This window comes from Falco naumanni, chromosome 15 (assembly GCF_017639655.2).
Source record: "Falco naumanni isolate bFalNau1 chromosome 15, bFalNau1.pat, whole genome shotgun sequence".
Lineage (NCBI taxonomy): Eukaryota > Metazoa > Chordata > Aves > Falconiformes > Falconidae > Falco > Falco naumanni.
The window spans coordinates 5,073,329-5,096,282 of record NC_054068.1 but is presented as its reverse complement, the minus strand read 5'-3'; the positions used below and the strand labels follow the sequence as shown (position 1 = coordinate 5,096,282).

General features: G+C 40.5%; 1 protein-coding gene across 2 annotated transcripts in view; it reads left to right on the top strand.

The window, feature by feature from the left end:
* The first annotated feature begins 10,658 nt into the window (after positions 1-10,658).
* CDH13 (cadherin 13) overlaps positions 10,659-22,954 on the top strand; it is a 504,987-nt gene continuing 492,691 nt past the window's right edge. For both annotated transcript variants that reach the window (XM_040614995.1, XM_040614994.1), the window contains exon 1: positions 10,659-10,794. In XM_040614995.1, coding sequence (XP_040470929.1) covers positions 10,750-10,794 — 45 coding nt within the window. In that variant the 5' untranslated portion in view covers positions 10,659-10,749. The remainder of the gene's footprint in view (positions 10,795-22,954) is intronic.

The following is a 22,954-nucleotide window of genomic DNA, read 5'->3' as shown; positions in this document are numbered from 1 at the left end:
ATTTTTTCTGCTGAGTTTCCTGGCTCCTTTTGCATCTGTTTTGACTGTTTTGACTCAGATTTAATCACAAGTAAAATTTATTTCTTGTTATTGGAGCTTGTATCTGTTAAGACACTTGGCATGTTTAATAAAATTTGATTGCTATTACTTTATATTTCTGGCCTTCAAGATTCAATAGACTGAAAGAGTTAATTATCTTAATTGCTTCCATTGAACCACCTTTCTTATCCCAGGTGCACCTCCTACCCACTGGCTAGCAAACTCATTTGTGTCCCTTTATTTCAGTATATCTCACTTAGCTACTTAAATTCTGGTCTTAAAGTGAGGGAAGTCAGGGAAGCACTGGTTCTAATAGCTGAGTCAGCATTCCCACAACCCCTCTTCAAAAAATAAAGCAGTATTTTTGTTTGTACATTCTGGAGTTTTATTTTAATTCCCCTTTATTTAAATGGAGAAATACAAGTAAGATATAAAAGGATGAAAAAAGCTTGAAAAAACAATTTCTTCTTTGCCATGGCACAGAATCTTAGCATCTCTCTTGAGTAGGCTGGGTTTCAGGCACCAAGCCAATATCTTAAGCTATATGTTTTATAATGGAATGTCCTTGCACTACCCTGTGTGTGCTGGGTTCCCAGGAGGCATGGGACAGATTGGGCAAACAGCTCACTCCCTTTCTTCCCAGGGCAGTTTATACCTCAGGAAAAGACCCACGGACTGTCCTCATGCTGTGCCATCCACTCAGGGCATCCCCGGATGTCTGCTCAAGACACTTTCACCCCAGTTTCCTAATAAGAGATCCTGTTGCCTTGATGCTATCAAACTTTTTGGAAACCTGCTGAAAAGTGGAAAAGCAGCACCTCTCAGCACCTTAATACCTTTGCTGCAGCTCCAAACTGTGCTGCATAGAAGCTGTTTTCCGTAAGTCTAAAGATGGACAGTCTTGCTACACAGGATGTGGTACATGGGTTTTAGGAACTTAGGGTAGCCATTTTTTGGAACCTGTCATTGATCACTGTGAGGAACCTTTCAGAAAAGAGTTTTGGTTTCACCAGATTTAAACTGCTCTCAGAACAAAATAATGTTTATTTTATTTTCTAAATGAGGAAAGAAATTGCTTCTTAGAAAATACCTCTATTTCTATAGAATACTTCTAGTACTACAGAATAATGCTTATTTCTTGGTTGGGGGTGTTTTTTTGGGTGGTGTTTTTTTTTTTTTCCTTACTAAGTTCTGTTCAGTACCTAACGCAAGAACAGCTGTACTGGCTCCATCTATCTCACCTGTATTACCTAGGATAACGGCATCCTGACAGGGACATGGCTGTCCTTTGGCAAGGCACAGTCCCTGCCCTGCAACTGTGTAGACCCTTTCATCACATTTCATTTCAGCAAGCTACCTGTATTAGCTGCACTGATGGGAGAGGACAAAAGGACCTTTTCCCTGATTAGGAAAAATAGGAAAAGAAGAAAATAATGGCCACCAGCAGAGTAGGAAGGGTCAGCCTACCCACCTCCAGCTTGTCCATGGGGAAGGACTGCTACCTGCAAGATCTAATCCTGCCTTCTCATCTGAGATGACAACCTCTGCCACTTTCATCACAGCTCTAAAGGTACCACCACACCAATAGCCCTACCACCTCACTTCCTTTTGCTCTGCCTCCTCACCATCTTAGGCGTTCTTTTAAAATTTTTTAGGAATGCATTTGCACTTGTGTCTCAGAGGAGACCAACAACAACAGTGGTCATAAACAGACACCTAAGAAAGAGCAGGAACAAGCAACTCTCATGTGATCTTTCCCCTGAGTGCTTTTCCAGCTTCCAACTATTTGCAGCTCAGGGGATTTCTTGATCTGATGTTGTTAACTGCAGCATAAGGAAAAAAGGTATTGTGAAGCTGACTGTAGCGTCTTTGATCTACTGGCTTGTCTGTGCTGGGTTCAGCTTAAAGTAGAACATGCCCAAAGCTGCTCTAATATATGCCAGTTGATTGCAGCTCCCAGGAGACTGACGACCTGCTGATACTGGCTGTATGGCATGCACAAGAATTTGCAGCACTTGTTTTTATCAAGTATGGCCAGCAGGATTTCTTAGATTTACCAAAGTCCTATGTTGATTAAAAACATAGGAAAAATTAAGGAATTAAATACCTGGGTGTGGGTCATTCTCACAGCATTCCATTCCTCCAAGTTAAGTGCTTTCTTCCTGCATCAGCAAAAGCAAATTTCCAACCCACGCTCTATCACACGAGCAGCTGACAAGGGACTTCAGCACAAGAGCTATGCGATGCCTCAGAGCCCCAGAATGACCCACTGCAATCTGTTTTTACCTCCTCTGAGAGGCCCACTCAGGAAAAAACCAGGTAATTATGGTCACAGCCTGACTAAGGGAAGATAATATAAGAATATTTTGTTCTAACGCTAGAGGATCCAATTCCATCAATTCAAAAGAAATTATTTGTTTCACTTCGAAGCTAAGTCTAGTAAAACACCCTAGACTGCCTCTTTCTTTAAGTACTGCAAGCATTAAAAACTAAGCCCAAGAGAGATATTACAGCTGAGCATGAGGCAAGGTAACCTTCTACAATCCCAAGGGGGAAAGCAAAAGGAACAGGTTTTTTTCTCATATTTACAAAGACTTAATGAATTTTATGTAAGAAAGATACAAAATTGAAGACAATGAAATACAAAGAGATCTCAAGATATGTAATGAACCAAGAATTCATGCATAATATACAATATTTCAAAGGTATGCAAAGAAGCAGTGTAAAAATCAGGTGCTTTTGCTATATACAGAATAGTTTGTTTGAAAGGTATTCCTTCTTAAGGAGCTGAAACTTGAAGATGCGTCAGGCACAATGAACCTTCTGGATGCAGAGGGCAGAAAGGGTCTTGTGGTTTAGGTTGACTTCTGTATGGATATATATTTTTGAGAATCATTTCAGTATGCTCACTAATAATTGTCTGTAGAAATACTTGTATGTTTTGTTACCACAGAATAGACATCTAATTTAAAGGTAATTAATGACCTATTAAAAGTGAACCTAGCTGGTTTTAGCTGCTCTTTGAGATGCCACTAGCTTAGTTTTAAAGTAATTGCATAGTAATATAGTGTTACTTTTTATCCAACCCAGTCATCAGGCTTATTTAGGTTGATTAAAGTACTAGATTATTTTCAGACTTAAAAACCCAAGCAAAACAGCTTTCTGGTTATTTAAAGAATATTCAGTTTTCAAACATTATTTTTTTCCCCTGCATTACAAGGCCTTTTTTCTTAAGTCATATCTAGAGTCAAGAGATATTTGTCAGAGACAAATTTCCTCTAAGGCTATATAACTTCAGACAGCTTTGTCACAAATTATTTGATAGGTATAGAAAATTCCATGAGAAAGAGAATCCAGAAAATTTCCCAATGTAATTCCTACTTTTCAAGACTGAGAAAACTTATCATTGAAGACAATAACATTATACTGAGTTGGCAAATCTGCCAATGATAAGGAGATGTATCCTAAAATCAATTTTTGAAGCCAAACATGTAAGACTAATCACTTTATTTCCATGCTTAACAGGTGCTGATACCAGAGGGAAAATACTAAATAGCGTATGACACCCTTGAGAAGCATGTAAGATATTTATCTGCCTAAAAACCATGAAAGTTGCACAGAGAAAAGGTTGTGAATATAAATGGGGAAGAAAGAGTTTAAGGATGGAGGGTGAAATCTTGATGTTGCTGAAATCTACGGCATTTTGAGTTCAGCAGGACAAGGATATCCCTTAGCCCAGCCTAAGCTTGCTCCCATTATAAAGCTCACTCAGGCTACCTAGCCTGTTCTTCCAGGTCAGGTGGTAAATGTGCCTTTTCATTTCATACGGAAGGTTTTGCTCAGGTATCTTTTCCTACAATTGTGTCTTCCTGCTCAAGCAGCTGTTACAACACAACCCCCTAGTATCTGACTCCGTTTGTAGCTCAAGACAGTTTGGTTGCTACCGTGCCCAGGGCAGATACAATCGTGATTCTGATGGAGGGGCTTCGCAACTATGTCTTTATGATGATAGTATGTGAAATATAGAGCTGCACTGGCCAGGGCAAACACAGTAGCTGAAAATAACAAGAAACAGAGCTGTGCACCACTCTCTTTAACACATACAGTGCAAGGAGCTATGCCCAAGGTCAGGAGGTTTAACAGCTCTAGGCCTATGTGTCAGCTGAAGCCCTGTGCACAGAGATATTCAAAGACTGACACATTATGCCTCTCTCTCTCAACTATTTTATTCCCCCTAAAATATACTTATGCATCTGCTGTTCCTCCGTGAAAAGATGAAAGATTAAGCTGGCTTCTGGCTGGGTAAAGAATGGTGAAATGTGCTACCCAAAAGTAAGCTGTATATTCATGGTAGAATATTTTAAATGACCCTTATATCATAAGAAGGGATTTTAAAAAAAATCCATAACTGTGGGAATTAAGAGCATATCTCTCACATTTGAATTTCCTAGCTGATCTTTGGTTGGGCTTTAGAAACTGTCACACAATAAAGCCATTAAAATTCTGTGGTTAATTTATTCCTGTAGTATTAACTTTCCCATAACTCATGATGAATATCTTGAATTTGGATAAGTTGTAGAAAAATCTCTGACAGTGATAACTTGTTTTTTTCTCCCATTTCCTGTGGATTTTTTTTTAATATATAAAAGAGTAACTTTTCTAATAAACTTGCACAGTGAGTTTTTAAATAATGACTTTGTATAGTTGATACCAAAATAGGGAATGATAAGCTCTTTTGTACATTTATTTGGTTAATTTCTGGGCAGAATTCAGCAGTACAGACCCTTGGAAAATACAGATCCCATTGCCAAAAAATTTTTCTCACTCCTAGATCCATTCATTTCCTAGACAATAGGCAAGGTCAGAAGGGAAGCAAGGAGTCATTCCCTTAACACGGGCAAAACACTAATGAGCTACCATGCATCATATTCTGCTCCAACGGAGCTGTAATTGCTTCCAGAACACCTGTATTTAGACCAGATACAATCATACATATAGGGGGAGGATAAAGAATAGTGGTGTTAAAACGAGGAGGCAGAGGCACATGTGGGGAATGGAAATAGCCCAGCCAATGAAGGCTTTTGAAATCAAATTGCATTTCAGCTTTGGTTTTACACAATAACAGAGGAAGCTCCCAGGTTCCCCAGGAAGGCTGACTGGTTCTTTCAATAGCTGGAAAGGCCAGTGTTTAAGGCATTTAGCAAGCAGTCAAATTTTTAATTCTGTTTGATCACCTTTATGATCTTAATCAGGTTCCTTTGCATCCTGTGCCTGTTTTCCTTCTTCTGTAACATTGCAGGAATATTTTGCTATATCCCTGATGTTTGGGGAGGAAAAATATGCTAATGCACATGAGGTAACTTTGTATTACTGAAAAGAGGGTAAATAGAAGGCCATAACCTGCCCATGGTTACGGGTGTAGGATTGCAAGTGATTGAATTACTGTGGACCACTGCTGAACCAAAGTGCTTGGAAACTTTGCAGCCCAGGCAAGCTCACAGTACAAGCTCAATTGCTATGATTCAGCTGAAAGGCACAAGCCCGTAACAGATATGGGAAAATATTTGCCACCCCTCCAGAAAACAGTTAGATGCTGGAGGTCAGCTGAGGAGCAGGAGTTCCTTGCACACAGGGGCCCACTGGGAGAAAGGGGATAGAAACAAACTTGTTTCCATGAAGCAGATGCTGTGGAGCACCCCACCCACCACATACCTAAGGCTCTTTTCACTCCTTCCCCAGATTAAATCAGATGAAGGTTGAGTTAAGGAACAGCTTGTTTCTGGTCCAAGTGAGGATTAGAAGATTAGATGCACAACACTGGAAATTGTCACTCTAGAATGCTTTAAAATAGCTCAAATTTTAGAAATTGAACATACGTTTTTTCTATGCTTAAAGGGCTCAGGAATGCAAACCCAAAACATAATAGGGTTTTTTGCTTTATGAATTGAGGAAATGGCTCCTGTGGTCATGATAAACAGGGATGATTATTATTTGGAAAGAAGAGGGTGTGATAGTCTCTTAAGGGGTTTTCTAAAATATAAGATTCCTGTTTGACTCACCAACTGTATTTAGTCCTCTTCTGACAATGAAGCACACTATTTCTTTTCACTGAAGTATCAGTTTGTTCTGGTTGCCTGTTAGCAAATAAGAAAACAAAACCCATTTACTATCCTAGAGCTTGGTCTGGGATGTAGTGAAACAGCAGACAAAGCACCCGGCAGTCCCACAGGTTTTAGAGAAAGCTGCGCTAATGCCAAACTTTCTGTTGCCAGTAAGCCCCCAGTGTAAGAAATACCGGTAGGAGTTAGAGGTATTATGGAGGTACTGGGTTGGGTACATAATAAAAAGCCATGGGCTCAAACTGCAAAACTCTTCTTTTGGTCTTTTTGTAAATCTTTCTTAAAGAAACTTCAGCTGCACTAAGACTGAGAATCTACCTAAACTTGTTTTGGCAGAACTGCCAAGGAGAAAACCACAGTGCCTGGAAACAGGTTCCTTAACTCTTCATTAAATCAACTCCATTGCAGCCTTCTGAATCTCCATCCTCCAGAATAAAACATTGCTGCAGCCAGTTACTTCATTTCTTCCTGCTGGAGACCCTCAGGCAGGAAGAGGGGATTTCACTCTTCTACGGATTAGATATAGCTAGATACCAGCTCTAGCCAGGGACATTCACTACAACTTATTATCCTGAGGAAGTGGTGGTGGCTCTGCAGGCATAGCAGGAGGGTAACGTGCCAAACCTGATGGACCCAGCAAGTCAGGCTCACTTTCTTTTGTTCACTGGCTGTTTTTTGAGTGAACCCAGCAGGATTTCAGAAAGCCCTAACCAGTGTGTTTTTTCCTAATAAATACGCTGCAGTTAAACTTACTCTTTGGATTAGTTTGCTTGACTAAATTTCTGTTCCATTATGTACCTGGCCCATCTGCTTTGAAAGAAATTCAACTATACCTGTCCTTTAGGAGCAGATGCTAATCTGATGAAGATTGAGTGGTCTTGGATTCTATTTAAGCTCGCGTATTGGGGGTGTACCCTTCTTGTTCCTTCTGTCCTAGAGACATACCACTCGAGTTTACACACCTCCAGTTGCCGCCCAGTGCTCAAACCTTTTACCAGGCTTGAAGGAGTCAGAAACTGCAGTGTGGTGTAGCAGCCAGGAATATATAGATTGCCAGTACTATGGCAGGGGAAATTAGTCCCTCTCTCTCGCATACAGCTTTCTTTTGCGACTCACTTTAAAGTGAAATTAAACTTCCCTTGTTCTGATAGATTCATAGCTGCTAATCCTCAGCTTTTACAAAATAGTCAGGGCAAATTTTCCAAAGGTCAAAAGGCATTTCTGGCAGCATACAGTCACTCCTTCGTCTGCTAATGGGTCTATATCTGACAACACCTTATGTGTTGCAGGCAATTAATCCTGTTCACATTAGCCTGAGCTCAGCATTGGCCTCTATTGCCACAGTATGTCATGGAGTGAAAGTGAGCCGAGTTGTCAAGTTGCTCAAGATTTTATAAGTGAAAATGATGGCATTTCACATCTAAAGACTGTGGAGCATGTTACATCCATCAGTTAGCGCAGGCTTGGATCCAGAAAAGGTCTCAGCAGGAGTTTTCTTTGCTCACAAATGGAGACCCCTCTCAGTCAGACCCCCCAAACTCACTACACGTTCTACAACAGCGGGCAGCAGGCATGAGCACCACAGCTTGCCCTGAGAGGGAAGGCCTGAACCCTGCAGCCTCTCCTCTGACCATGCCCTAAACCTGAGGCTGTTATTTCTGTCACTGTCACTCCACGGCCCCACAACTTCACGTTTCATTTGTGCAGCAAAATTGCTTCAAGGAAAAGATTAGAGAGCAACCATCCTCCTTCACCTCAAGCGTTCCTTGCCTCCTGGCTGGCTCCTCAGAGATGTTTTACAGAGTTTGAACCTCCTCCTATTACCTGCATCTGAGAAAGACTGAGGAACAAACTCTTAATTTCTAATTAATAACCTACCAGCTTTTCATTAATAATCTAATTAGCAGAGACGACTATGCTCCTGACCCCAGAAGATACGGCCCTGTTGGGAGCCCACGTGCTGTGGGCCAAACCCTGTCCCTGGGCCTCAGCACCTCATGTGCAGCCGGATTTTACCTCACCTGAGCAGTGCCAAAAAGGCCGTTTCCCAAAGGCACCAGACCCTGTGAGAGTGAGCACTATCCTCATGCTTGTGCACCATGCTGCACCTGGCTGCAGCCTGTGACGGGTTAATGCCAGGTGCTCTTAATTACCCCTCTACAATTGGTTAATTACCCCATCCGGGGACAAATAGGAACAGCTGTGAGCAGAGGCCTGAGGTGAGAAGGGCAGATTGTACCGAGAACAATAGGCGGTGTGGGACTTGAGGTAAAGGTTAGTGAATTAGTTCTTTTTTTAAAAAAAAACCTGCTCTTTTTCATTGTTGTTAGAGGGTAGTTGCTGTTTGTGGAGGTGAGGGGTTGTGGTATGCGGCTCTTTTTGGTTGTGAGGGGCTGGAGGCCCGTGGTGCCTGGCCCCTCGGTGGTGAGGGGGGAGGCTATGGTAGCAGCCCCGTGGGGAAGGTCTTAGGCTCCTTGTTCTTCTCTTTTTCTCCTTTGCAGGCTGGTGGCGTGGCACCACAGCCATGCTTTGTCTTGTGCAGAAAGTAACTGCTCAAGTTGGCTGAAACCTCATGTTCCTGTGTTGTGTTATTGTAGAGTGAATCATCTACCCCATTACTTTTTTTTTTTTTTTTTTTTTTAATGTGTCACTTTCCTGTAAAACAGGATGTAGATATGCCTTTGTTTCTTTCAGCCAACACCTACTTCTGCTTGGTCTGGTAACTCACTCAGTTATTTGGCCCCTGTTTGTGGAGTTTAAGAGGCTGTCCAAATCCCGGTGTTCCCATACAAAGGCTGTGGTATAGCTGGTACTGGTGTCCACAGGTTATGCCCGAAGAAAACCCCACAGTCTTGTTTGTAAACTTCTTAGCTGTTTCTCTTGAGGCTGGGACTTAGACTCGGTGGAAAGCTGGTAACCTGAAGGAGCAATGGAAAATGGTCACTCAGTTATTCTTAATCAAAAAAAGCTTGAAGTTGTCTCTTTTTGTTTTGTTTCTGTTTTATTTATTTTTTTCTCTGTCATGCTGGCATTCTGCCTGGAAAAAAAAAAAAAGGATGGAAAAGAAAGCAACCTACCTGCTTTTTTATGTCTAAATGGTAAACATTTTATATATAGATATATATAATACTCTATGTAGAGCCTTATAATTGCTAGTGGTAGTTCCTGCTGAGTTTGGTTTGAATTCTGATCTATCTAGAGTATTAATTTACACTCATGTTTGATGAAAGTACTGGAGCAGAGTTGTTGCCACACATGAGGGGTTAGAGTTGGAAGGACACTGTTTTCCCTTGGTTTCAGTCCAGTGTGTAGGTAAAGGAAGGTGTGAGCTGTGAGCAGTAGATCAGCAGCAGCTGGGGAAGCTATCATACAACACTATTCACAGCAGGAAGCTCCTGCTGATGCTGAAGAACTCAAAGTAATTGGTAGCTTCTTTGAATGCCTATCCCTTCCTATCTGCCTACCTGCCTTCCCCTCCCCATGTTTCTGCTCATCTCCACTGGTGCAGCAGCTACCTGTGGTGGGGAAGAGCAAAAAGTGGTGGCAGCTGGCTCTGCTGGATGAGCAAGTAAGGGAAAATCATCAGTTGTCAGAGCTGAGAAGGCCTTTGACCCTACTGAAAATGGGGGAAGGGTGCTGCTATGTAACTCTGGTGACTGCAAGAAGACAAGTCAAAAAAGGACTGGACTGCTGTGGTAATTGGAAGTGGCAAGAGAGGTGGAGCTGGAAATGCAGACAGAAGATTCATTCGTAATCTTTGGTCCATCTGCCTGGTTTTACTTGCTGGGTTACAACACAATCAATCCAGAGAAAGCAGGTTCCTGAGATATTAGGTCCCCTCTTTCAAGCAGGGAAAGTTTTTTGTAATTGAAGGGCATGCACCTTTGAAACTTTGCCCTAGATTCAAGTTCATTGAATCAAAAGCCAGTTCTGCCATTACCTGAGCAGTTAATAAAATCTATTGCCTTATGATGGATTTTTTTCTGCAGGCTGGAATGGATCTGTCTTCGTTGTGATTTGTGAGATTGAGGGGAAAACACAAAATATAATCTGTATTTCTGCTGCACTGAGAAATTTCACTGTGTTCTTCTTCTAAGGCTTGGAAGTAACTAAAACTGCAGTGGTCATTTTTTTGATTTATTGAAAACAAAGCATACCTTATTAACATTTTAATAAAGAGAATCTCTTTGCAGCGGTGCTTAGAGTTGCTTTTATTTCTCTCTGTGCAATTCCATTCTCTAAAAGAGAAAATACTATTGAGATCTGTAAGGCATAATTCGTTAGACTGAAACTAAACACAAATACACCAAAGCAAAACCCTTTCTAAAGGTGCTGTGTTTGTGAGAGGTGCTTGCCCAATATGTGTGATGCAAAATGGGGATGCTTTGTGAAGAAATCATCCTTGTAAAGCCATTGGTTCTGGTCATCAGAGTCTATCCAATGCTTTAGTGATGATGCTGCTGATCTATTTGGGAAGTTGGCTGGCTCTCAAGGCAGAGTCTCTTCTCAAAGGCTGTTTCACAGTGAAAATATGCTCAGTGCAGCCGAGTGCATGAATGAAAAAGCCTCTGGTACCTTCTAGTCTGGCAAAATGCAGCACAAAACTCAACTTACTCTGTCCTTTCTGCTGTCCCAGGTAAGAAATGTGTGTGTTTTCCTTGCTTTCTTTCACCTTCATTCTCTTGTGCATTTGGATTTGAAAGTATTTGTGATTCAGGTCTGATTTTTGAGTAATTATGTTGCTTGAATTACTGTTGAAAGATGCAAGATCTCTGCTATAAGCCAGTTGCTAGGAATGTGGAATCTCCTAGTTCTTTGATTTACAATTACAACAAATTTGCTGTGTGATATATGGCATTTTTTTTTCCTTCAGGAAGGGTGGTAGAGGGAATCTTTCAAGTGTCTCGGTTGCAGCTGCAGCAGCAATATTTTCTGTCGTATCAAATGCTGCAACTTTGATTTGCCTCTTTCCTCTGTGCCTTTTGCTGGGGAGCAGGCTTATAGCCGGTTATAGGCAGCTCACATTATTTATTGCTCTTTTTTTTTGGTAAAAAAAGAAAAAGGGGGGGGGGGGGGAATATGGAGGAAAAATAAAATCAGACCTTGCAAAAGGTTCCCTTCCCCATACTCTCTTGATAGATGTATAATACTCTGTTAGTGACTTGCTATGTAGCCTTTCTCTTATTAAATGTAATAGATCCCCCTCTGCCAGAAAGCTGAGGAAAAAACACCCAGCCTTAAAAACACGGAGCTGCTAAAGCCCTGCTGCTGCTGTCTGTCAGAGCAAGGGGACTCGCTGGGCTTTGACTTCTCAATACCTTCTGCTTGCTCTTTTTTCATCTTGCTGCTGTTACAGGGCTTACTTTTTGGAAGCTCTGGAAAGGTTTGAAAATCCTTTGTTATTGTCCAGTTTAAATGCCTCCTTCCTTCCTTTGTCTTAGCTCTGTAAACTCTTGCATTTAGTGACAGTGCACAGGATGCCAGTGCCACTGAGTAGAGAAAAAAGTTAATTTCTTTTTGACTTGTGATCAAGTGGTTTTGTTAACCCTTATGGGGTTGTGGTAGGTTTTAGAGTGTCAAACTAGTGCTTGGGACGGTGAGTTTGTGCACATGTGTTTGTATAACTGTGATCTCGAGCAAGCATTTAGTCTGCTTTTTCTCCTTACCATCCTATTTTGAAAAATGGTGAGGGATTGCTGCTGGGAGAGCTTTATTGCTGAGAGGAGACACACCAAGAGTGTGTAAGTAGGAAGCAGCAGGGTGAACTAGATGCATGTATGCTGTGACCAAGGCTAGGATATTTGGGTCCTGGCTTAACCTGATAAGGAGTAAAAGTGTGAATGTGGGTGGCTGAAGTTATGGGATAGTGGGAGTCTTGGTGCCGGGGAACTCATTTGAGCAAGCACATAGGCATTTGGGTGGGTTCAGGATAACTATCCTGCTGCAGGGGGTGTAACAAATGAAAGCAGCTGCTTTGGGCTGTAGGTATGATGCTTGAATGCATTGGTGAATGATGAGTTTGAGGAGGCAGAGTAGTGTGTGCTGGTGATATGTGCGGAGTTTCTTGCAGGGCCTCCCTAACAGCTCAGGCTGAGGCTCGGGGGACTCAGTAGGAGGGCTGGTCGGTGGGCAGCTCCCCTGAGACTGTCTGAAACGAGTGGGCAAGCTGCTGTTCCTGGGGAGGGCTGAAGGGCTCTCAGGTGGGCTAGGATTACCTGAAGGGCTTCTGGGGAGGAGAAGTTGTCTAAGTGGGATGATATCCAGCCTGGGCAAGCAGCTGGGCTGGCAAAGCTTCCCAGGGAGGCAATGCTCAGGGAGCAGAGAGGCTGGGGGGAGAGGGCAAAGACAGCATAAAGGTAACTTTTGGATATACTGAGCTGGTCTTCCCTTACCTTGGGCTTGACCCGCCATCTAGACTGTGGTTTGCTTGGCTTTATTGGTGTTTTCAGCCCTTTTGTTGGCCATTTTCTCTAGTACACTACTGAGTTAATCAGCTTGAGTTTGGATCTTCTTTAGTGGTCCCTTGTAGGAAAAGCAGTAGTTGTGTGATGGAGGAGGATGGACTTCTAAGGCCTATTAAACCACATAGCTGGCATTTTCTTAAAACAACAGTTTCTACGTAAAATCTGTCAAGTTGCAGAACACCTGATTCTGAAAACAGCTGCACTTCATTGTTAACTTTCAGTAATACTTCAGAGTTTCTCGTGTTGCTGAGCTGAGAGGAGTTCTAGTATACTGCAGGACTGAGCTTGTGGTGCTTTAAGGTTGCTTTGTATTTATGTGCTTAAACTGCACCCCACCCTCTTTAATAGCCTATGTAGCTTTATCTGACAATGTTTCCACCTGATGATTTAACACATCTCCAAGTTTACTTTATAGATCATGTCTAAGTTAATGAATTAGGCCATAACAAGGAAGTGTACATAATTCTGTCTTCAGGTATAGGGGCTTGAATATTGGCAGATGAAAGCATGAACTCAAGATGATAACATGCTTGGGAAAGAAAAGGGAATAGCTGAAATGCTGTTTGGCTTTTCTCTTTGACACAACACATGCACAACTTTCATGTGACAGGAAAAGTAAACAGAAGAATGTGAGAAACAACATATTAAACATGCAGCCATCTGGCTGTGTAGTGGTTGTAACACATCTTGTGGGTTTTTTTTATGTCGTCTTTCTTCTTTTTTTCTTCCCTTAGCAGTAGCTATAATGCTTCGTATAATACAGTGCTAGTGGAACCAGCAAAGCTCAATCTTGATAAAATGGTCTCTAAGCAATAGCAATCTAGTAATGCAATACTTTCTGTGGAAGTAGAAGATAGGAATAACTTCATTTCAAAGTAATGACAGTGGTTTACAGTGTAGAAAAAGTTTGAGGGAATTCTTATGTTCATAAGAGCATGAACTGAAAAAGGCTTTTTTGTTAATAAAAGATCTTTTCTAAAATTAGTAGATTTGTTTTTCTGTGTTCTTGGTCTGCATGTAATTCAACTGCATTTGTTAAATATATATAAAAGAAACAAACTTGCCCTTTGAGGCATGATGAGGATGGGGAATCACTTGCTCATTTCAACAAAGCATCCCATTAAGTAAGTTTGTAAAAATTGCAGTGAAGAGGTGGGAAATAAATGAAACTTTTTTGCAAAGGCTTTGTCTATGCTGCTACTATTTGTCCTGTTTTCACCAAAAGGAAATCAACATTAGTTGGAGTAGCTGAGGAATGTGTTTCAAGTAATACTTTAATTCAGGATCACCTCTAAAACTACAAAATATAGCTTTAATATACAGCTTTATTGATCTGAGGCTGACAATAAAAACTAGGTGTACTTTGGTAGCTTGTACAGTTCACTATACAGTGTACAGTAAGCAGTAAATACATAAATTTTTATATTTATCAGAATTTTTTTACGTTTTTTCTGAAGTTTATTTTTGAACGCCTATATACAAATATTAGTGTTAAAACAAAAGTTGTTCACAGGCTTGTTTTTATATGTTATGAATTTCATGCAGGCAGGTGAATCAACATAAAGTAAAGCTTACAAGATAAAGAAAAAAGTCTTTTCTGATAGCTTTAACAATAACTGTCCTGTTCCACTGGGTTGCAACTAAGTCAATTGGAGAAATGTATAGCTTTTACAAGCTTAGCATTATAGTGACCAGATTAATTTAGTCCTCAAACTCTTATGCATAGCCCATTCTGCTGCATTCTTAAGCTTTTATTTTTTTTCAAATTTCTCCAGAAGAGGGCTCCATGCACAGCTTGAAAGTCAGCACCCATGTATTAAAAGCAAAAGAAATTTATCAGCTTCATGAAAAAAGAAAAATCTTGTTCACACAGTCAGTTATAATGCTAAAGATGATGCTCAAATTCTGAACAAGCATTTACCTGTTGTATCATGTTGCTATAGGTCTTATTTTGTTTAAGATTGCTTATTATTTGAGAGTTCTAGAGGAAAAGTTCTGTATCTCTTGTGCTATATCTGAGTTGTAAAAAATACTTTAAAAATGTTAGAGAAACTCAATTGCTAATTATTATGTACAATTATTTGTACCAATAGGTGTTTTGTGAGCTGACTGACACTCCTGGCAGTTACAGGCTATCGTTTTTGGTTATGCAGTCAAAAAGATCTTCCACTTACGTACCTCACTTAAAAGATGGTGTCTCTCCAAACACAGAGCCATTCCAGCAGTCATGCTGTGCTATTTGTCAAAGTATCGCTTTGGAGAGAAGGTTGGCCCCTGGTAATTAGTATGATTTTAGGCAACAGCTTCAACCTTTTAAAGTTATTCTTAACAGAACCAGACCACCCCTCCTTACTGCTAAATAAGGGGGATTTGTCTCAATGGAAGAGTGAAAACTGCTTGTGAAAATGCTTCTGGGGTTATGGCATTACAACTGAACACATTGTTGTGTACCGCTTAAGATGTTGGGACCTGGTTTCTGTTTCTGATGATCAAAGATTGAAAAAGGTTATTTTAGCACATGTAATATTTTTGTGCCATGATCCGTTGGGGTTATTGACTTGATCCTTAGTGACTTGTCAGCTAGGCAACAAGTATTTCAAAAAGGTATCTCGATAGGCCAGTGCAACAGGAATTATTAGAACTTTGCAGATAGCAACAGTGGTGCCCCTTCAAGAAAATGTGAAGTTCTGCCTTTTGCCTTCTTCCTTCCTGTTCGCTGTTAGATCGGTAGGCTTTTCCCATCCTATTAATCTTTAAGGGCAAGCCAGATAACAAAGCTGTTAGTGTTAGACTCTTTCTGCATCACTACTAGAGTCACATCTTCAGCTGCTGGGTTGTACCAATGTGCTGTGTGTCAGGATTTTGGCCTCACATTTCAGAGTTCCTATGCCAGTGTAAACCTTTTGGGAGGAAGGGGGGCTTCATCTGGGACTCGAGGCAGGAATGTGAGGTTAGTGGTTTTTTTTGTTTCATGGATATAATTTCTTCATTCCATCTTTGTCAGGTACACATACTAAATTCACTTTTTTTATGTATCACTAGTATTCTAACCAGCAAAGCTTCATCTGTGCAGGAAAAAAGACAAATATACCGTGTCCACCGGGAGGAGAAACAGAATGAGAGGGATTTATCATCCTTAGTTTGCTAAGTGGGCTATAGCTCTTCCCAGTTAACTCTGGATGATACTAGTGGGTTCTTGATCATGTCCATATGGTTGCATTGTGCCCTACCCTAATCACCAGATGGATGGGACCAGCCCATATGGGAGACTATTTTTCTGTCGCTTCATGTGTCCTGCAGCTAGCACAATGTTAGTATATACAAATCAGTAGGGTATTAAATGCCAAACAAGAGTGAAAAACAAGACTTGATTTATTAACCACTGTTTCATTATTCAAAGGTATTGGAAATTTGCCCTCTGCTTTTACTTTGGGTTCTGATGCAGACTGTATTCCCTGTCAAATGGAAGAATCTAACTCTGACAGCCTTACTGTTTTGTATGAAGGGAACTCGTTGCACTACTAAGTTATCCAATATTCTGCTGTTTTGCACCATTAACATTCTTGGCTAAAGAAAAAAGAAGGAATTGAAGATCTGGTTTGATGGAGCTGGTTAAAACAGCTTTAACAGACTAAAATAAATACGAGCTATTAAAAGTGGGGTGAATCTTTTCAGCACATGGCAGTTATCGGTATCTCCAACCACTTGGAAAAGTTGATTAAGGTGTTTAAATAACTTCTGATATCTATGAATGTCCATGTCTGGGTGTCTAATTTGGTATCTTTATGGGCCTTGGTTTTAGGAAGCTGAACATCTGCCTTCAAGCTTTTGACATGACTCAAAATTGGGCACCCATATGCAGCTTTTAGAAATGATCAAGTTTTTATTGCTTAAGGTTTTTCAGGCTCCATTTGTTAAAGGTTCTATTCCCCAAATTACCATTTGAAAAAAAAATACAATCCAAACCTAATAATAGCTATCTATTTCGGTCTAAACTCTTTCTCCTGCTGTGAACAACTGATGTTTAATTCCTTATTACTAATGTCAATGTATATATTTCTGAAAGCTAATATTTAATTCCCAAGAATTTTGCAGTCTGGTATGTAATGAAGAGCAAATAATTCTTGTGTGTATGATGGCTATGTTAATAGGAGTACAGACAGAAAGTGGATTTCTGAAAGTTTGAAGAAGTTCTTGGCAAATGAGCAATTGCGACAGATGGACCTTGTGGTAGTAGTGTAACAAGGACTCAAAATGCTGAATACCATGGGTTCTAGGCCATTAAGCTGTCAAGTATTGTTAATATGGCTGTATGCAGAGAAATATGTATATGTACAGCTTGAATTTAGGATAAGAGATGTTCACTTGCAAATACCTATACCTGTAAGCTTTTCATAGCTATTGCTGCTTGTGTGCTGAAGCCTACTGATAAAGACTGGCCCCTTTTTCTCCCCTAAGTTATGTTAAGTGTGAGTGCTCCTCACTTGCCCCAGGACAAAGTTGGCAAGCTTGACTGGAAACACAGCTGTGGGAGTACTGATTCTATACGTTAAATGGGTGTCTGCCCCATGGACAGCAATACATCTGTGCACAGGTAGAAAGAGGAAGAATAATGTCTCATATTGCTTCAAATCAGTCCATAAAACTGTTAGCATATTGAGTTTTGTTTGAATTGCTATGGAACAAAAAACATGTTACAACATACCATGCTGATAATTGGATCATCTACTTTATAGACACTTAATCTATTTATTTTCATTGTCTTGGCATAACTTGAAACTGCAAGAAGGATCTCTGTGCAAACTGTCTTTAAAGAAGAGTCTTGGAGTCAAATATAAGGGACTTTGAACCCATAAGAGTAAAATAAAAGCTGTCAGCTTTCCATGGAGTCTGTCACTGGATAAAAGCAGAAATTCTACCTGGATCCACTAGGTAGGGAGCTATCCCAGCATGTGCTATTTGGGAGGCTGGTCCATAGCTTGTATGGACATACAAGGATGGAGGCGGGGAGAAATCATGTGAAGTTGCCCCTTCTCCAGCCTATTATAGTTATCTTGATGTAAGATGGTATTTGAAGTGTCTGTTATGTTTTAACTTTGAGCCAACTCTTGGTAACTGCTTGGGAACAGAGTTAAAAACTGGGAACAGTGTTCCCAGATCTTGTATTTTCCCATAGACAAACTTCTGGCTTTGAGTTCCCCTGTTGCCAAATAAAGTGTACTTTATAAGTTTCTCTGCAGACAGCCCTCTCTTTGCCCTGAGGAACCATGTTTTATCAGACAACAAACAGCTATATCAAAATGTGAGAGCTGAGCATAACGCTGTGCTATAGTTGACAAAGCAGGAAACCCAGAGCATCTGGTACTTTGCTTTCTAAATGAAAGGAGATGGAATTAGCCATTAGAATTGGATGGGAATTTCCTTCCCTTTTAAACCTGTTGTTTCAGAGCTCTATCAGAGGAAGCTGAGCAAGTCCAACTGGGTTGTGTAGCAGGAATGGATATCTCAGCTGCAGGTTTGAGCTGTTCAGTACAGTTATCTAACGAGCTGAATTAAAAGGTGTTCAGTTTGACCTTCTCCCAAGAAAAGATAACTGGTCTTGCAAGTGCCAGAAAGTCATGGGTATTATCTACCATCCTTATTCAGGTGAAATGCAAAATGAATATCTACGGGTAAAGATAAATGAGAATGAAATTAAAATAGCACAATTCATAAAAATTAGTTTTGATTTCTGGGCACTTGTATTAGTTTGCTACCTGAAGATTGTATCATAAGTGTCAAGCTAAGTGGTTTTATTCTCTTCCAAAATGTCTTTTGTGTTCATAATCCATGACTTGATTGAGCTATCTGGACTCTGAGCTCTGTAAGTCTTGATTTATGAATATTGATAATCCATCAGCTTACTTATACACAACTCTGACCTGAACACTGAAGTATTTAGGCCCCTATTTGATCACCTTTCCTTAATATGTGGTAATTTCATTGCAGGAGATAATGTTCAGTGGGATAAGCGTGGTCATTAAAGCCTAACAGTAATGGGATGTACACCTTTTTGCACCCACCTAAACTACTGTTCAGGAATTTTGCTTCTATTTTCGGATTTTTTTTTTCCTTCTGATACTTTCAATTAAAAAAAATCTCATTTAAAAATTATAAAGAATACAATCTCCAGTTTTAAATGCCCTCAATAATTCTCCCCAGTTGTTGCATCTATGCAGTTTGGTTATCAATGCAGAAATGTGGTGCTCTGTGTAGTGAGGGTATTGATTATTGCAGTCTGACAAAAAATCAACTCTTTAGATGATGATTTTGGATACAACATGTTACCAGGAAATAAGGTAAGGATGCTGGGAATAAATGCTGAAACTTCTGTATCTTGTGGAAATGACTTCTGGTTTCGCACATCTCTCAAACTTAGTTTTCTGAGTTTGCAACAGCAAAACTGTTGCTTGCAGTAATGTGGGAGCAGGTCTCCAGCAGACAGGGATTGATTGCGTTGCCCTGCTTTGCATTATCTAGGTGAAGGATGGTTAGTATCAATGCCATGTGTATTTCTACTATGTATGTATTGGGAGGCTTACGTGGCTTCTATCACTATTATATCTGAGCACCCTGCAAATGGTAATGAATTTATCCTTGCTACCCTAAAATAAGTGCTGAGTTACGACAGGAACATTATTCTGAAATGGGAGACAGCCTCCAACATCTGCCTGTTTCAATGACTTTCGTTCTGTTATCTTAGTTGAGTAATGATGTAGGCTGCTGTCACTTTTGCTGCTGGTGTTGATTCAGTAGTGACAGTTCATCGTACTATAGAAAGATTAATTCTGATTGGAGGGAGCCCAGAATAAATATAGTCTTTAGGCCAATCAGAAATTGGTATATGTAGTACTATTTTAATAATGCTTTTCAACTTTCAAGAATATAATTAGTTATGATTTGCCAAAGAACTGCCTATCTCTATACAGCTAGTATTTTGCATATAACAGAAACTAAGAAAAGAAAATGTTTAGCTGGTAACTGCACAGAGTTCTTCTAGGCGTAAGGAAGATGGAGTGTACTTGCTTATAACGGGTGTTTGTCTGATGGCTGCTGGTGAAGTGATCAGTTGGAGCAGAGGAGGATGAGGCTGGCGGTGCTATATATACTCACAACATCTGAGACCAAAACAATTTGGGATAGAAGACGGAGGCAGATAATAAGCAACAAACTATGCTTCCATTACTTGGGTAGGGGGGAGGTGCTGGATTCCACTGCAACGTGAGACATAGTCTCAATGGAAGAATATTTCCTCCTCCTGCCTGTTTTCGGATAAAGGTTCCCATATTCCTGCCTTTCCTCAGATGGGAGGAGGCAGAGCTACCGAATGCTTGGGCTCCTCATGCAGGTGAGATGCATGGTCATCGTTGTTCCCCTCCTATGCCTACCTTCCAGAGGTGTGCTGGTGCTGTCCTAAAGTGCCATTCTTAGCGAGACGCATGTAAATGTTTGAATTCCTTGAGGGGACTATTACATGTGGATGGAACATTTGTTACAAGCCTGAAACACGTGGCTCTGTGGGCTTGTATGGATTATTGAAAGCTAACCTCTGACTCTGCGGAACAGCTGCCTCTTCCTGTATGGTTATGTCCTCCTGAAATGAGGATTCAATCTTCTTACACTTGCCTACCAGGAATGCAATTTTCAAAGCTTTTGTTCCCTCATGAGTCAGGCACACAAGCACAGAACCTGTTTCTTGCCATGCATGGGAGTTAAATGTTGATTATGGGTAGCCGAAGGAGTTTGGCTAAAATAGAAACAGACTTGCTTGACTGCTATAAACTCGCGTTGAACCTGAACAAAATAATTTTTCCAACTTGTTCCTGACTGATTTCTGCATGCTCAGGCTGTGGAGTTTAGCTGGGATATAAAGGAAGCAAAAGCAATCACGCACAGCATGAGTGGTTCTCCTTGCCTTGCCTCCAGTCAGCCTGGAGGTATCAGCATTCCTGTAATTTCCTTCTTCAAATTACTTTTTGTCTGTTCCACTTCATCTGTTCAAAAAAAATTTGAATAGTCTGAGTGCTCTTAGTTTTTCTACTCAAACTTTCTTCCAGAACTTCTAGTGTTGGGAGAAAGGATGAATGCTTTTTGCTAATATTAACTTACTTCAGATGGTCTTCAACAGGCCCTTTTGGAAACTCCATCCCTGTTATTGGTGCTTATAGAGGTTTTTCTTTTGTGATAGATGACAAGGTGATGGGGATTTTTCTTGCAGCACGAGGAAAACCAGACACACTTAAGGAGTCGCTTTCCTTTAGCATTTTACATAGGTCCTGGTTATTTTCACTGGGAATCTGTAGATTGCCTGGAGTTAGTGCAGTGTTTAATAGTCGCTTACTGTATTAGCTGAATTAGTTACAATTTGTTGCATTCTTAGGTTTGGCCTGGATCTCGTGCATTTCTTGGTATATTCATATTGCCCTACTCCTTTCTTTCTCAGTCCCTCACAGCAGTCTAGTTCTATCTGTGCGCATGGAAAAGAGAATTTAATTTAGCTACCCCATTAATGGTTTTAAATTGGTGATTTCTTAGAGTCAGAAGTACTGGGATAGTTGTTTGATAATAAATATGCCAACATAGCTGCTGAATTTCTTGTCTGTTTCTTTGGCTTACTGAGGAATACAAGAAAGAAGATCAAACCTAACCATGCGAAAATGGAAGGGGAAAAAAACCCTGTATTCAAATCTGTAACATCTTGCAGCTTTTAGGATTTAGAAAGCAGCCTTTTGTATTTGCAATAGAGTTAACAGGTGTATATAGGAATGGAGTGCAGCATCTAGTCTGATCCTGCTTGATTTCCATATCTTTGTTTACATGCAGCCTTAACTGATAGTTTAGGCTGACACCCATATCCAGAGTTCTTGTTCCTATCTGGATCTGAAGTTGGCATCTGGAAACAGCAGTACTTTAATCTGTTCTACGCACATTTCTGTGTGTCAGCATGTTGGTTTAAGAGAGGCAGGAAAGTTAATCCTTTGTAAAACCGTATCTGTTTCCAGCATTCATTAGCTGTCCAGCCACAGAACTCTTCTCTTCTACATTATATGTCTTGGTGGGACTTATTTGGTATCATTACTTCCTGTCTTCATGGGCAATATTTATCCCTGTCTGCTGCTTTGATATTGCTGTGTTTGTGATCATTAAATCCATTCTACTGATGCTTTGAGGAAACTTGTTACTGAACAGCTGAAATAGAGGAAGGTATCGCCTAGGTTTTAAGTCACTAGTTGACTGGAGAGGGAATAAGAAAGGAGAGAACTGACTGGATATAGGGTGTGAGGCCAAACCAGCTTCATTGCAGGAGAGCACGTTGCAATTTATTTTGGAACTGTTGGCTTGTCACTTCTTTAACTGTCTGAAACTGTTTTATGCATATCAAAAGGTGGTTTCCCACATGTCTTCAGTGTAACATAAGCATACTTTTTAGCTGCCTACTGGTGGAAGTGAGTATATCCCAGAGAAAATGGAAAGGAAAATGAAATCACAGACAACCTGGGAGGAGAGGAGAACTCTGGCTTTCTAGCAATACATAAGAATCAAGCTAGATACTAGGAAAAGCTGGGCAATGTCTTGCTGCAATGAGTATTGTGGGGCAGCTGTTATGAGACATAGATGCTACAAAGCTTTGTCATATATTATGATAACCCTTTCCCTACCACTTTTGTTAATATAGTTTCACAGATCTATCCCCTTTCTCATATTCACTGACATCCCTTAGAGGCCAGCTGAAAAGCAGATATTAAAGGGAAAAGAACTTGACTTCAGACACATTTGCAAACTAGCTGTTAGTCTTCTGTAGGTCCTTCCATGTCTAAAATAGAAACGACCCTCCCCTGACAATGGAGTGTACCATTTTGTACAATGGATCTCCTTCTGACACTGTTTTTCTGGGGTGTTTGCACCACTTGTGATTCAGCTGGCAGTGCCTGAGTTTAAGCGCTGATAAAGAGAACACAGTGGAGTGCAAATACGTTTGACCTTTCAAAACATTGAGAAGAAAACAAAAATAGGAAAATAGTTACTTTGCAGTTTTTCCTTGCACGTGTGTGATGACTGCCAGCAAACTAGCATTCTTGTTTCTGCTTTGGGAGCCTGGGTAGCACAGAGGCTTCTGGGCCTGAGATCCACTGTTTTATATCTGCTCTTCTCAGGACAGCATCTGTGCATTGGCCTGATGCTGGAGTAAAGGTGCAAGTAAATTTAGATTATTTTTTTCAAGTTCATATGTTTGCCTGTAGTTCAGGTCTGCTGCGTCCCAAAATCTTTACTGTTTGATAAGCTGTGCTTGTA